Source organism: Saimiri boliviensis, chromosome 1 (assembly GCF_048565385.1).
Source record: "Saimiri boliviensis isolate mSaiBol1 chromosome 1, mSaiBol1.pri, whole genome shotgun sequence".
In the NCBI taxonomy this organism is placed as follows: domain Eukaryota; kingdom Metazoa; phylum Chordata; class Mammalia; order Primates; family Cebidae; genus Saimiri; species Saimiri boliviensis.
This window is the reverse complement of record NC_133449.1, coordinates 86,797,383-86,813,934: the sequence shown is the minus strand read 5'-3', so window position 1 is coordinate 86,813,934 and position 16,552 is coordinate 86,797,383. Positions and strand designations below refer to the sequence as shown.

Genomic DNA, 16,552 nt, shown 5'->3' with positions numbered 1-16,552 from the left:
AATAAACATCAAAAGCAAATATTTGTATCAGTTTCCTAACTTTTCTGATAAAACAGGTTTCTGGGATTTTTTTTTTCCCCTAAGAGATAGAGTCTTTCTCAGTTGCCTCGGCTGGAGTTCAGCGGCTCAATCATAGCTTACTGCTTCCTAGAACTCCTGGGATCAAGCAGTCTTCCCACCTTAGCCTCCCAAGTTGCTGGGACTACAGTTGTTGCCACCACACTTGACTAATTTTAAAAAAAATTTTTTTTTTGTAGATATGAGGTCTCTCTTTGTTGCCCTGGCTGGTCTGGTTCTCTTTGCCTCAAGTGACTCTCCTTCCTTGGACTCCCAAAGCACTGGGATTACTTTAGTTCATAGAAAGTTAGCCCAACTTTGTAAATCAACATTCATAGATGTATTCTCTTACATATTTCACTGTGCTTTTGAGTAGTGAAATACACTATATAATGTCCAATATTTATATTTTTGATTCAGTAAACTGAACATTTAATATTTCTAGCATCATTTATAATTTTAAATAATTACATTATTTGATGGAAAATAAATCAATTTTTCACTAAAGTTAAAGAGCAGAAGTTGTAAAGTGGTATCTTCCATACAACAACTACAGTCACATACTGTCATGCCAGCTATTTCCCTATGGAGAGTCCAGGCATGCTTAATTATAGAGGAACATTATTACTTAGAAGAAAAACATGAGTCTTTAATTTCCTTGCCTCTGCTGGATGGGGATGTAGATTCTGCTGAATCTAGCAATGTCTGAGTAACACTTAAGCTTAGCTCCTTCCATATGCGGGCCAGGTATCGTGAGGTCCCAAACAACAGTATCTCCTAAACTCTCATCAGTTCTGCTTCCATCATGGATTAGAATCCACACAGAATTCATTATGTCTATAATTAAACATAGAAAGCCCTTCTTGATGTCAGGATATTAGTGAAGCAACTGTTCGTCTTGGCAGCTTCTCCTTTAACTTTTGGGCTGCCAGATCGCTCCTGGGAACCAACCTAAGAAAGTGCTATTTGAAGTAGCAGTTGTTCCTGCAGTGTGGTGTCAGTGCATTTCTAATTACAGTCCAGACAGTTTTGAGCATAAGTAACTAGACAAGAGTCCAGGTCAGCACTTTGGCTTGCCAGGTCAGACTTATTTTCCTCCCACTTCTTTCCAATAATAGTTTCTCATATAAACCTGAAATAGCACAGAGCATACATCTTTCTAACTCTAAGAACCACTCCTGAGTTCAATTTCAGGCAATAGGTTCGGAAGCCAAACTCAGCCAAAAAGAGGCACTATCTTCTCATTATGACATTTCAATTAAGTGCCCACTGTACCATCATCCAGATTTTCAGCAGAACCATATTCTAACTCAGCAACTCTCACTATCTATTTATGTGACTGAGCTGGGTCTTCATATTTGTGCTGACTCACCACGGATGTTAATATTTTCAATAATCTTATCCAAATTCTAAACTAGATGGAAATTTTGTGTTGCTTGTTTTCTAAAACAATAAGTCTTTTCATCAAAAGGACAAAAATTAGTTGTAATACTGTTTAGATGCAATATTTTGGGGCTTTACTTCTGGTTATGGTAGAGTAGAATCAACCCATAAAATAGAATATGAAAAGGTCAACAAAGGAAGCAAACAAACAAGCATTATGAAAACAAAGAGTGATGAATTTTGACAAGCTATTCCATTTTCTTTATTATCATGACATTAGCAACTGGCACTAAATTTAAGGGTCTGTCACAACCCTCAAATCTGAAGGCTTTATTGTAAGTCAGCCATTTAAATTTGTACCAAGCTGAAAACTAGTGAACAAATGCCCAGCATCCATCTGATAAGTGAAATATACAAGCTGTGTCATATAATGGACAGGGCTGCCTGCTAAGGTATTGGGCATACCGGGACTCAAATTCCAGCTTTGCCATTTCTTAGCTATTGGACTTCTAGCAAGTGATCTCTTCTAACCCACAGTTTTCTCACTGGTAAAACAGAAATTGTATAAAATCTATCAAGTAGGACTATGATAAAACTCTATAAGAAAAGATAGACAAAGCACACTAGTAATTTTAATAACAACTACTGTGATTCTTAACAGAATGATTTTAAATTATTCTCAAATTCAAAAGGTCCTTACGGTCTCACCTTTAAGGAGCACCATCTAGTCCATTTTCTGAAATAACTACATGTATAATATTTTTGGGGAAAATCAGCCACATTTGCAGATTTAGAGAATACTAGGAGAGTTATGGTTGAACTAACGGGTAATGCCTTTTCCAATATCCAATTACTCATTCAAGTATTTACTGATCTCTTACAAAATACTCATCATTCAATTACTTAACAGTTCTAGCAGTTGAGTTGTTCTAACTGGAAAGCTTACATTGCCTGATTATGTTGGTAGAATTTGTGCTCCATGGATGCAAGTATAAAATAAGAACCTATGTTTTCTTTCTAAACATTATAAAAACATGAAAGTAAAAAATGATTCAAACTCAAACACTGTATACGATGTTTAAAACACAGTACTCTCTCTGCTTACTTTGAAATTATTCATATATAAATAGGCTTGCTCTCCAGAATAGTCTTTGGATATATGTTACAAATATTCGGCTTTTATGCTCAACATTTTTCAATATAGATTTCCATTAAGGATTACTTTGTAAGTAGGCTCTTACATATATTCAGTGCACTGGTACTCACTGAACAGCATTTCTTTTTTAATTTGAAAGAGTTCTTTTTAAAGTTGACAGAGAGCTTACATATAGTAAAGCATATATATGTCAGGTGTACAGTTTAGCGGATCTTTACAAATATATGCACATAACCACCACTCATATCATGCCTAATGCTCCATTGTTTTCTCCTCTTCTAGTCAACACCACTAAAAGGTACTTTATTCTGACCTCTATCACCATAGATTAGTTGTATCTGTTTTAAACTTCATGTAAATAGAATCAGAAGTATGCACTCATATAATCGCTGCCTTAAAACACTTATTTGTTTAAATTTTACCCAAGCGGAATAAGGGAAACAATGTTCTTTTTACTTAGCTTGTTATAATACCCATATATTAAAGCATAATGATAAGATAACTCTACCAAATCTGATGCATGCTTTTGGGCATAAATGATCTAAAATCCATCTAAAATGATCCCAAAGTAGGTTTAAAGAAACATGATTCACATCTTTGTAACAGTAGTCATTTAACATCTCCTTCAAACTTGTAAGATTTGAAAGAGTGTATATCTATTATCTACCAACAAACAATCTGTGAAGTAGGCTGGCATTCGTTCACAAAAGTAGTCTGATTAGGTGATTTCCCAATTCACAACCTTAGAAATTGAAACATGTAACACTGATGGTATTATTTTACCTTTAACACCTATTGAGATGTAAAGTCCCATCTGGAATTTAGTTCTTCAGATTCCAAATCATGTTCCGTTGATACACAAAACATAAATAATAATGTAGCAATAAAGGAATCTGAGAGTATATGATACCCATCCCAAAATTCAAGTGGAACTACATGGAATCCATGCTCAGGAGAGAAAGCCAAGAGCCTCACAATTTTCTGAAGAGCTCTAAAGCAACTGGCCAAAACTTTGTTTTCAAAACATAATTAGAACATTTTAAGACATATATTCAGCAAAGGCCATGTAAATTTACCTATTCCTTTACTTATAAATAACAAAAACGGGACTAGGCCATAAAATTATAGAGAAGTACACAAGAAAAAAAGGGTAAGATTTTGGTATGCTGTTTTTTTAATAAACTGAAAACTTCTAAAATGTAAACATTATTACGAATAACAAAATTTTTAATAAACTGAAAACTTCTAAAATGTAAACATTATTACGAATAACAAACATCAAATACACTTATAAACTTTTTGAAAGCACAGTTTGCACAGCAACTTCTAATAGGTTTATTAATCCCATAATAAGATAAAACCTGAATATCTATTGTAAGGCCTAATTTTCAATACATATTTATAGGAGTTAACTCTGTAACCAGTGTAGCCAACAAATATTGACTGACAAAGAGTGTAGAACGTGGTCGATGACTATTTTGAGGTATTAATGTGTCTCTGAATCCCGATTCTCACAATGTAGCCAAGAATAACAGAAACATTGTATAGTGCCACTCCTTTCTATAGTCTATCAGGATAACTTTATTTATTTATTTATTTTATTTTATTTTATTTTTTTGAGATGGAGTTTCACTCTTGTTACCCAGGCTGGAGTGCAATGGCGCAATCTCGGCTCACCGCAACCTTCGCCTCCTGGGTTCAAGCAATTCTCCTGCCTTAGCCTCCTGAGTAGCTGGGATTACAGGCACACGCCACCATGCCCAGCTAATTTTTTGTATTTTTAGTAGAGACTGGGGTTTCACCATGTTGACCATGATGGTCTCGATCTCTTGACCTCATGATCCACCCGCCTCAGCCTCCCAAAGTGCTAGGATTACAGACTTGAGCCACCACGCCTGGCCAGGATAACTTTATTTTTAATAATAAATTTAATTGTCACATTTAATTTAGTGATATGCAAAACTGAACATATCAGTAATATATATATATAAGATTTTATGCTGAGAAAATATAATCTGCATGTAACTAAAATAACCTGCTTGAACTTTTAAAGCCAAATATATTACCTATCTTATCTTCAGCATATGTATAAATAAATTTAACATATGAGAGAGTCTCAAAGACAAGTTACAAATTGAATAAACCTGTTTTTATACTGAAGTTATTAAAAACTTTTCCTATTTGATAGATAATAACTTAGTATAAACTTCAAAGTAAATGATATCTTAAATAAGCTATTAATGCAGTAAAAATCACTGCTTAAATATCAGATTGGGATGGAATACAGATATTAGTTTAGGTAGAAAGTGAAAGTATAGTTTCTACATATACATTTGCATTAAGTGCTTGCTAAATCACTAAATTCTCAGAATGTGATTTTTTTTAAACATTTTGAATAACACTAGACAAGGGTAACATTAGAACACAGCTGCATACAACAGAAACAGAGGCTCATTGTCTTTATAAACTGAAACTTTTATCAAGTAATGGATCATTATTATACTAAAATTCCTTTTAGATGACTAAGAGGTTCTCTATATTTGAATTTTGCATGAAAGTACCCTTAAGAAAATGGTGTCAGTGGAAATACTGGTGGAGGTAATAATAACAAAAATAACATTTAATGGACATTAAATTTATCAAATTAAATGTGGACACTTACAAAATGCTTACTATGTGCCAGGCACTGATCTAAGCTTTACATGAAGTCACCTGCTTCATTTTCTTAAGAGCCCTAAGAAGTTAAGTACTAGTCTAATCCCAATTTCGCAGATAGCACAACTGAAGAATAGAAAGTTTGAGTGTGCCACTTGAAATCAGGCAGTCTGGCCCAAGAGTGCATCATTTAACCTTTACACCACAACTGCATCGCAGAATAGGAAAACAAAATCTCAAAATAATACCTTCAACTTTTTTTGTGGCATTTTAGGATAGGAACTCCATTTTGATTATTACCTCATAGTCAAAATAAACTTTGTAATAAATAGATGCCGTTCATTGCCATACTTTAAGAGTTTCCCAGAACGTTTCCTCTAGATCAAAACTATTAATGAGTTTCTGTGACTCAAAGTTTTCTCAACACAGGTAATCTATCTTTTCCTAAAATGGTAGTCTTCAGACAAAACTGTGTCAAAATCTCTGAATCATTTTTGTCCAGTATCTACTTATATAATAACTATTTAAATAAAAAACAATCTTATGAAGATTGCCAGCACCTACATAATATTTTCCTTTATTGTAGTAGTTACAATATTGATTCAAACAACCAAAAAATTGTGTCACTAGAACATGTTGAGCAAAGTACCTGGGGGTACCCTATGAAGGGTCACACTGCCACTGGGTTCCGAAGACCCATAGATTCAGTGAGTGTATCTGCAGGAAACCACATTACAATCCACATAAAGAGTTCAGGCAATGCATTTCACAGGTAGAACCAAAGTGTTCTGAACAATCAATGGCCTTACATTTCTATACCTAACCAAACCCATGATGACTCTAACTTCCTTCAAGAAAGAATTATATTTTTCACTAGTTTTTCCCGAAGTTTAATTTACAGCATACTGTGGGTGCTTAACAAATGATGTCGACTGACAAACAGAAAACAATGTTTTCTCTTTTTCCCTGGCCCCCTTTTAATTTGTTCTCTACACTATATAGCTAGAGTGACATTTTGGAAATATAAATGTGGTAATTCCATCTTCCTCCCTACCATCCACACTCTATTCTGCCTATTACTCTTTTATCACTCTTACAGTAAAGATGAAAATACTCGACATGGTCCAGAAGGCTATGCACTACCTGACTGCATCCCTCCCAAGTGTGGAGTTACAGCTCCATGCTTAAGGCATTCTCTCAGTGGCTTGAACATGCTGTACCATCTCCTACATTAGAATTCTGTACTTCTGGGCTTTACCTGATTACTACTTCTCCTCTTAATTTGGTTGTTTTTCGCTTTTTAATATTTCAGTTTAACAATCACTTCTCAGGAAAACCGTTTATTTAGGTCAGTTCACACTATTTTAAGTTTCCATAGTACCATGTACCCATCCTTCCAAATACATACCACCATTTAAAAAAGTTCATTTTTTAAAAAAAGTCAATTTGCCTTCTCACTAGAACATGAAGTCTATTAAAGAAACAACTATTTCTGCACTACCATTTTATTGCATAAGCCTAGTACTCTGCTACACAAAACAATCAGTACTTGAATAAAGAAATTAATAAACAAATGAATGAATGAACAAATGAATGAATGAGTGAATGTGGTTGCCTATCTGGTCACATCAGCAAAGTAATGGAAAGTAGGAGCTTCCTTAAGTCACATCTATCATACTGACATATTCAGTAACAAACAATCAGTAAGCATAAGCCATATGTGCTTACGGCCATTTAAACAGAGAACATGAAAAAAAATGAAACAGTCCAATGTGAAATTTTAATGTACATGACCCTAAGATGCATGAGACCTGGGGATCTGGAAATCATGAGAAATATAACTTAATTTCTTATTGATTATCCTTGTTTTTTTTTTTAAGCTGGATAGCTATGAAAATCACTAATTCTTTCAAGTTACTAGAAAACTATGAGTCCTCCAGAAATAATGGTCAAGGTCATTTAGATGAGACCATAATAATGGTCCAGGCACTTAGATGAAATGAATATGAAAAAGCTATGTACGCTGTAAGTATTCATCATTCAGGAAAGGTGACATTTTTGGTTAGTTGAGTTCTGAGGCTGACTCTCAGGGTCAGAGAATGTAAGTGATGCATAAATTAGTTTTGTTCCATCAGCTATTTTTATGTTTTTTTTTCCCTTGAATAACACTTGAACCTGAAAAATAATCTCAACCTGAATGAACTGGAAATCTTTTTTTGTTTTTTGTTTTTTTTTTTTGAGACGGAGTTTTGCTCTTGTTACCCAGGCTGGAGTGCAATGGCGTGATCTCGGCTCACCGCAACCTCCGCCTCCAGGGTTCAGGCAATTCTCCTGCCTCAGCCTCCTGAGTAGCTGGGATTACAGGCACGTGCCACCATGCCCAGCTAATTTTTTTGTATTTTTAGTAGAGACGGGGTTTCACCATGTTGACCAGAATGGTCTTGATCTCTCGACCTTGTGATCCACCCGCCTCGGCCTCCCAAAGTGCTGGGATTACAGGCTTGAGCCACCGCGCCCGGCCTGAACTGGAAATCTTATTTGGCAGACATGGTGAAAAAAGGCCTGGGAATAAAAGTATTTAATTATGCTCTTACCCAGGTTCTGCCACTAACCTGGTCATGACACATAACCTTTTCTGGGTTCTCTGTCAGTACATAAATAAATAAATGAAAATTGCTAGGCTTGAACACAAAGCCAGGTTGAAATTGGCTCATTCAATTAAAATATTCTGGAAATTCATAGGTGTCTAAGTTGTTTCAAGGCATTCTTGGCTAGAGGTTGGGGGGCAGAGAATATTTTTATTATCTTATTATAGTCTTACTTTTTAGTAGTTCTTGTTGTATTTTAAATATGAAGGCAGCTACATGTTATTAAAGTTTTAAAAAGAATTTAGTTAGGACCAGAGATAATCTGAATTTGTGTTTAATATTTGCTTGTCTTTTTCCCTAAATGTTCTCTAATGAATGTGGACTTAATTCTTTTAAATTTAGTTTTTATGAAGAATGTGGCAAACAATGTAAACACTGGCTAGAGGCAGAGCTTTACTGATATTTCATCTGAATAGAAATCATCCATCCCTAGCCTTTAATATATGTTCTGTTTGGGGAGAGGCATCCACTCTCAATTAATTATTCAATAGTCACTTGACACACATGAAATAGGGAAAATAAGCAAAATGGAGCCAATCCTTCTAGGAAGACTGACTCTAGATTTATCACTCCATCTTCCAATTCTGTGATACTCAAAAGAATCCAACCTTTTGTTTGCCTTCTATGGTTAGTGGTGATCTTTGCACTCCATTTTCAGCTCAAATTTTCAAAATGACTCAAGGCTTCAGAAGAATCCTAAGGGATTTGCTATTCTGAGTTGGAGTATCCTATGCACCAGGCACTATACTGTTCAGTAACGCATCATGGTAATTCCAAATTCTTTATCTAGCAGAAAGAACTCTCCATTTCCAAATAAAATGCATTTCAGATACATCTGATTCTGCTTCTCTATAACGAATTACTTTTCCATGCTTTTTTCACTCTTAACTGTTCCTGATTATGCATGATCTCTGGATGGCTACATTAAAAATGCATAGAAAAATAAAAATTTTCATTTAAAACACTCCCACACAGTACAAGCTGTCATTGTGTCATATTTGTTTCCTAATTTAAGGAAGGAAGCTACATTTCATGTGTCCTTCATTAAACTGCCTTCTCTGTATTTTAAAATGGTATTAGGATTCTTAGGGAAATTTTCCCATAAAATCATGTTTATTTATAAATTCATTTCTATTAATCAGTGCAAAAGTATGCAACTTCAAATTATAGTGTGGAAATTATATCTAGCTGCTTATTCATGATTTACAATTAGGTTAGATTTGGTAGAAGAAAATAATGATCCTTTTTATTTTGTAAAACATCACTATAAAGCCTGCTCTTATATCTGTAGAATTGTATTATTAAAGCTGACTTGCTGTATAGGCCATGGAATATACAGTTTTCTATAATTACCTAAGCCAAAATATAATGAAAAACAAAAACCCACATGAAGACAGAGCGCAAGCAAACAGCCCTTTCTTCCCGCACTCCTAATCCCGTGAACACTACAGAACTCTCTTCAGACCAGCTTTTTTTCTTCCTAACTAACTCTACTTGCTGTTTAAACAATTACAAATCTTATCAAGTCTTCCTTTCTCTTAAAGTCAAGTGAGAGAGAACTGCCAACTCTAATAAGCTTTACAAAGGCTAGTTCCCCTTCGCAGTGTCAGCAAAAACCAAAGACATCATACAATAAAACGCAGCCACACATAGAGCTTTTGTCCCTATAGCTTTCAAAATCAGATTTAATAATTGACCCTTTTTTTACCCATTTCAGCCACAAATGCCATTTATCCATGCGTTGATTGCCTTGCTTTGACCCATAAGCTATCTACTTTAAATCCTGACATCTCCTGCTTAGCCACTGATTTGTCTTTTTCACACCACTCACCCACTTCCTGTTCAGAGGTTTTGCTGTATTTATACAACAGTGTTTTCCTTGGTCATTGTCATGTAACAACACCGGCAAAACACACTGAAGACTGAATTTTATTTCTCAAGGGGAGAAAACAGAACTTAGGTATGATTTTTGTTAACTCCACACTGTTTGAAGCCCCAAGAACCACAGAAATTACCACTTGGCCTCCACTACCCAGATAAATGTCATTAGCCGAATATCCTTAGAAAATCTCTTGCAATCCCTTACATCCATCCCTGTTTATTAGTCTGCAGAAGCTTCCGAATCCAGGAACATCTAAATTTCTCTACCACTGTATTTCTCTTCACAAGGCATTTGTTAATTAAGAAATATGTTATTAAATCTCTAACATTTTTAAATAGCAGCTGACCTGTCTCAGATTTCAACCAACCACAGAAATCACAAAATTTTCCTTAAATTTGACAAATGTTGGACTTGGATATAACCGTGGAAACCAACATTAGTCCAAAAAGCCTCCTGCTAATGAAGAAACTCTTCACATCCTCCCTTCCCGTTTTTCCACAGCCAAAAGCAGGTTTTTACCGCTCTATTTGCAAAAGGCATAGCAGTGCCTGCGGACCCTGTCTCTCTCGTCCTTTACCACGAGGGACCACAACCACGTGGGGATTCTCAACCACTGCCGTGGTAAACCTCTCCTGTGCCTCATTTCTCATCAAACGCACGTCCAACCCTTGAGATGCTTGTTGGCATCTTATAGGTAAAGTCTGTGTGTTACAGATTTAGAAGTAGTAGATACAAGTCCAGGCAGTCAGAGACGTGGGCCACGGCCCAATAAATATAGGGCCCAACCTGCCAAAGAACCCGTGGAATGAGAAGAGGCCATTGCATTTGCCACTCGGAAGGGGGTAGGGTTGGCAGAAAGGACTCCAGGAGGCACTGGAACTGGGAAGTGGGGGCGGCCCAGTCCTTAGCAGGATGTCAAGGGAGGAGCTGTGGAGGCAGAGAGGCCGCCAGAAACAGGCCTTCCCCTCGAAGCCAACTGCCACACGTTTGGCCAGGTGAGGAAGACCCCATGCACCAGCCCGGTCCCCTCCCCTCCCCGCGCCCTGCCTAGGCCCCGGCCCCCGGGGGGTCGGGCGTCAGGCCTTACCTTGGCTGCAGTCCTTGCCGCGGAAGCCGGTTCGCGAGCAGTCGCACACGGCCTGGTCGTCCACCACGGAGCACACGCCTCCGTTGAGGCACACCCCGCCCTCGCCCTCCTCGCCCGCCTCGCACGGGCTTCCCCCGCCGCTGCTGGGCGGCTCGTCGTCCAGCTTCACCTCGCCGCTGTCCACCGGCAGCACCTGCGAGGAGTTGACCCTCACGTCTCGAATCCACCCCTTGAAGGGCTCCCGCTCCCGCACCGAGGCCAGGGTGAGCTTGAGCGCCGCGGCGCGCAGTTCCGGGGGCAGCCCCCCGACGAAGAGGCCGCTGAACACCGTCATGTCCCTGCGCTTGGACTTGACCTCCACCCACTTGGCCTCCGCCTGGTCGATGAAGAGCGTGGTGTTGCGGAACTGGCGGCGGATGCGCACGCTGTGCCAGGCGCCGTCGTGGACCGGCGTGTCGGCCAGCAGCGTGGCGGGCTCGGCGCAGAAGATGGAGAAGCTGAGCTGCAGGCGGCCGCCGCGCGTCAGGATCAGCTCCAGGAAGTCGCAGAAGCCCTCGTCGTCGAAGTAGAGCACGAGGCCGCGCGCGCTGCGCGTCTTGAGCTGGAAGCTCATCTCGCTCTCGCAGCAGGCGTTCCACTTGGGGAAGCGCGTCCACTGGCCCTCGGCGCCCGGGAACTCCAGCCCGCTGCCCAGCTCCGCCCAGCAGCCCAGGAGCAGCAGCGAGAGGCACAGGAGAAAGCAGCCCCCGCGCTGGAGCAGCGCCGTCCCCATGCTCGGGGCTGGGGTGCGGCGGGGGGGTGCCGGGGCCGACAGGGTCAAAATGGTCCTGGTCACCGTGATGGAGAAATAAGGGTGCCGAGAGAAAGGAAGGGAGGGGAAAAGGCGGGAGTGGGAGGGAGGTGCCTCCCTTTATCTAGTTCTTTTTTTTCTTCTTCTTCTTCCAACAACCCCTCCCTCTCTCCCTGTAGTCCTCTTCCAACTGGAAAACGTTGACCCCAGGGGTACAGGGCAGCCAGAGAACTTCCAGACCAAAGGGAGGATGCACTTTGGAGGCAACGTTCTGGAAAAGGCTTCAGTCAAGGATCAGGGGAAAGCACTGACCCATTTGAGTCTGATTAACTAATTTAAGACCGTCTGTGGTGTCAACAGATACTTAACTCCTCAAATCCCATCACCTGCCAGGTTCCACCGGCGGTACCGGGCCAAAAGGAAGCAGTGAGAGTCAGTAAAAAGCAAGCACCTTTCTCGGGAAAGTACAGGAAGCCAGCAATAAGCCAGTATCCTTAGATGCTTGTGGATGCCTCAAGTGTGTCTCCTCCAGATGTGGTGTCTTAAAGCACAACCGAGAAACGGATGCTTGCCTCTTTACGGCACCACTTCTTAACCCCAGGATAGCTTCAAAGGTCTGCTTCTTTTGTGAGAGCATAAACTTCGGCACCGCTGCAGCCAAAGCCTAATTCCTTGTGCATGGTCTCACAAGTTGGGTTTTACTTCTCTTTTCAACCACGGCAACAGTAGGACTCAAAGCCAGCAGTTGCGAAATAGCCAGAAGCTGTTAGATGTGGAAATCACAACAGCTCCTCTTCTTTTCTCTCCGCCTCTGCAGGGCCAAGCTGAGATGTCAGCACATCAATTGGTTGTGTGTTGGTGATGCATTTTGGTTTTATTTTGTCTTTTTTAAGGACCCAGACATCTGCAAAGAATTAAAGTCAAAATTAAGGTTTAAAGTCAATATCAATATAATATCATGTAAACTGTTATTTAGCTCATAACACAGGTGTAGCACTGGTTCTGTTAGTAAGGTAAAGAGCTAAACTTGGAGTTTTTTCTATCCTCACTACAAGTAAGGCCTAATATTTTCTAATAGTTAATATCACAATTTTACAATCATCCATTATACCCTTGTAGTTTATTTTAACTGTTAGTAGATAACCCCAAGTTTTAAAGAGAAATTTGATTCTGGTTATCTTTTTCTTTTTCCAAGATAGTTTGATTTTTTAAATATGTGAGGAGAGGAAAAAAACTGCTTTTAAGGATCTCTAACTATGCTGCGTGCTTGTTCTGTGGACAGTAAAAATACAACCTATTCAAATGTCAAGTTAATAGATTTTTACAATGGGCAAATTATATCAAACTGTTGGCAGGAAGCTGCCAGCTTAGATTTGCATAACATTCCTGCCATTTTATTTTTCTTAGAAGGAACATTGATGGTTTCTTGGTAGTCTCTTGCAAAATTTCAAACAAGTATAGTTCTCCTTTTTATTAAAGAAATAATCTGTTGTAAAAGAAAACAACTAATTGAAGCTAGATTTATGTTTTTGGAAATGTGTCTCAATTGCCATAATATTAACTTCTCTAAAGGTGTGTAAAGTATTTAATATTTTGCCTAATAGTGTAGTGATCTGACTCCTCCTGAAATCTGTTTCTGGCTGTCAGATCTCACAATTTGTGTAGTCAGAACAGCAGTTGGCATGTATGTCATCTCAGCTGCTATGGCTCTAGGATGCCAGAATTTAAAACCATACCTTTGAATCACTCACTATACTATTAAATCACTTCCTTTATTCAACTCTAATCTGACAGCTTCTTGAAATGGTACAGAAATCATAAATACTGATTTTTTTCTACCTTTTTTTAACCAAAAAAATTACTCTCACAGTTTGAAAAAAAAAAAAAAAAACTACAAATGTATAATCCGTTCATGTCAAGGAAGTGCATTATTTTTCTATTTCTTATATCCCCCACACACAGCAATATACATACACAATACACACATGCACATGCACACACACAAACACCCCAAATTTATTGTCTGGACATAGAAACTCACTATCCAATTAACACTTTTCTCCCCCTAAAAGCTGAAACTAGCAGTAATTTATGGCACTGCATTGTGCTGCTGCTTCTCCATGGAGGGAGCTGAGAGCATTTCTCTTCAATACAGAGCAATCCCTACAGGTGTCAGCTGAGAGCCACCAAGCTAGGGGATCCCACTTCAAGTTCCTCCCAGATGAAATTGATGACTGGTTCTCTCTCTTTCAACACACACACACAGACACACACACTGTGCAGGGGCACACACACACTGCCCACTAGCAAAAGGAAATAAAAATTTCAGTTACTTATATATCATAGCTGATATATTCTACACTATCAGCAATCACCAGTCATATCTTGTCTACTCCTTGTCAAACCCTAAGAAAGGAGCTCTTCAAATCATCTGAAATAGCGTATTATTCAGTATACTTTCATATTTTAAGTGGACTCAGGAATCTGCTAAATTTTCAGTCATTTGCAAAATAAATCTGCAATGTTTTGATCAAGAGTAGTGCTTAGAACCCATTCTCAGCTCATGTGTTAGAAAACCTTTTTTTTTTTTTTTTACTTGTGTGTATAACTCTGTGGGAGCCAGTTATTATATTAATGTTACATCGATCACATAACCTTTTTTCTTTTGTTCCTCCAGCCCTCCCCCACTAATGCACACCTTGACAATTTTAAGGGATGGTGGAGAGAGAAAAATCCTAGAGGAATATATACATATATATATACACACACATACATTCTTACCACATGGAGGTTAACTGGTTTTCCCAGTTCTTAGAGGAAGCTCATTGTATGTGAGAGAGTATCTGTATTTATATGGAGAAAGAGGATTCTCTCTAGGTGCCAGAAAGACCTGGCGAGTTCACAAATTAGAGGATGAAATAAAGGGATCTGAAAAACAACCTTACTGCAGCCAAAAGAAGAAGCGCTCTAATTCAAAAGCAGACTAACAGCATCATTAATCTTTTCTTGCATTTCTGGAATCAAATTCATCCCAAGTCACTGGAAGGATCAATACAGTATGTTCATCGGCTGCAGTTGCATATTTTGATGTTTTTGGTATCACACACATACACACACACACCCTTATACCTTTCCATGCATTATATATATCCTCATTTAGAACATGAAATCTCTGAGAGAAATTTTAGAAGCGCTTATTATTTCACCCTTGGCTTTTGCAAAGTCCCTCAATACCAATGCACACCCAAAATTCTCTCTGGCTTTCCCGCCCAGTCTCTAAGCTCCATCTCGAATACCAGGGCAGTTTCTTGGAGCTCGGAGTCTACTGCACAAATTAAGGCTAGGCATAGTGTGGAGCTGCTGAGGTAGGGAAAGAAATATATAGAGAGATCTTTTATTACTTTGATATCTAACCTTTCTCTTCTTTTCTTTCTTTTGCTAATAAATCACTGCATTCAGCCTTTAAGTTACTACCTCAGTTCCACCATCTCATCTTCTTGCCATCTATTTAAAAGGCTCTTGCAAAACAACCAAGATCTACACTCCCCCACCCTCCCACCACCCATCTTTCCCTGTGTATTTGTGGCAGATCCTGGCTCAATTACAATGGGGAAAGATATCCTTCTTCGGCTTGCCTCGCCCCATCCCCTCCCCCCAACCCAAATTGAGCTTCTTTACCTGCCGGGTTATTCCCCTTAGCTCGAGCCAGAGCCTGAAGCATGCATCGGTCAAAGCGAATTTCCTGAGGTCTATGGATAAGGCGACTGCTGCTGCCTTTTCAGAGGCGTCAGGCTTGAGCGTCTATCTCCAGGAGTGCGGGAGGGAAGAACAGGCAACGGAGGGGAGCAGGAGGAGGAGGAGGAGAAGGAGGAGGAGGGGGAGGAGAGGGAAAGAGCTGGGAAGGAAAAGGCGGTGGTGGAGCCCGAGAAGGCTGGGTTACGTGACGCCGGGTGCTGTCCTTCTGAAAGAGAAGGGCGGAGCTGAGCTCTCCGCAGTACCATGGAGAGCGGCGGGCCCGTCCCTTGGCTGGAGAATGGGTGGGCTCGGCCCGTGGTCGCAGCCCGTCCAGATCTGGATGCTGCTGCGAAGCGAGGTGCCTCTACCTTTTCATCGTCCCCTTGCACGGGGAGCCTGATCCTGGGGGCGGGGACCTGCCGCAAGCGCTTGTAACTTGCCACCACCCTCCCTTCCCCATGAGAGAGAGAGAGAGAGAGAGAGAGAGAGAGAGAGAGAGAGAAACGAACAAACCAGAGAACCACGTAGCCTACTGAGCATGCCCAGGCCCCTGTTAGACCCATGAAAACTGTGTGGAGATTCCACTTCTCCGGGGTTTAGTAGTGATTGGGTGGGGATACCTGAGAGGGTGCCAGGAAAGACCCCAGCAGTCAAAGGGAAGGGGCCAAGGAGTCGATGATTATGATGAGCTCTGGCTTTACTTGTGCACCTTGGTATCCTCCTTGGAACCCTTGAAAAGAAGCTGCAGCTTTTCGAGGAATGCAGGGGCAGGCAGGATTAACACAGACAGGCGCTGGCATTCTCCTAGATCCGATGTCCCTGCCCACCCCTTACTGTGGCTCTGGCTTGAGGAATCACAACAAAGCTTCATGACCTGCCTAGGCTGTGCCAAAAAGATGTAAAAGGAACCCAACAGGGTAAGATGCCAACTTGCAGACGAAGAGCAACTGTGTCTGACAAGGTGCTTTTTTACTGCAGCCTCTCGTCATTCTCCAACCTTCCTTGCTCTCTCTTGGTCATAAGCATCCTGAGCTGAACCAAGTTTTCTACCTGTTTAACTCTTCACTCCTTCTCCTCCTTCCTTTTGCTGCTGGTAAAACCGGGAGAAAGTAAAACTCGGTGTGAGGCTCTAACCATATAACTGGGCATGCCCAATAGG

At 40.1% G+C, this 16,552-nt stretch overlaps 1 protein-coding gene across 27 annotated transcripts in view; it reads right to left on the bottom strand.

The window, feature by feature from the left end:
- The window catches only part of NRXN1 (neurexin 1), a 1,157,741-nt gene extending 1,141,941 nt beyond the window's left edge, over window positions 1-15,800 (bottom strand). For 15 of the 27 annotated variants that reach the window (XM_074400196.1, XM_039478496.2, XM_003922746.4 and 12 more), the window contains exons 1-2: window positions 15,337-15,800; window positions 10,869-12,562 (exon numbers count right to left, since the gene is read on the bottom strand). In XM_074400196.1, coding sequence (XP_074256297.1) covers window positions 10,869-11,640 — 772 coding nt within the window. In that variant the 5' untranslated portion in view covers window positions 11,641-12,562; window positions 15,337-15,800. The remainder of the gene's footprint in view (window positions 1-10,868; window positions 12,563-15,336) is intronic. The other 12 variants (XM_074400201.1, XM_074400203.1, XM_074400211.1 and 9 more) reach the window with 1 other exon arrangement.
- Window positions 15,801-16,552: the final 752 nt, after the last annotated feature.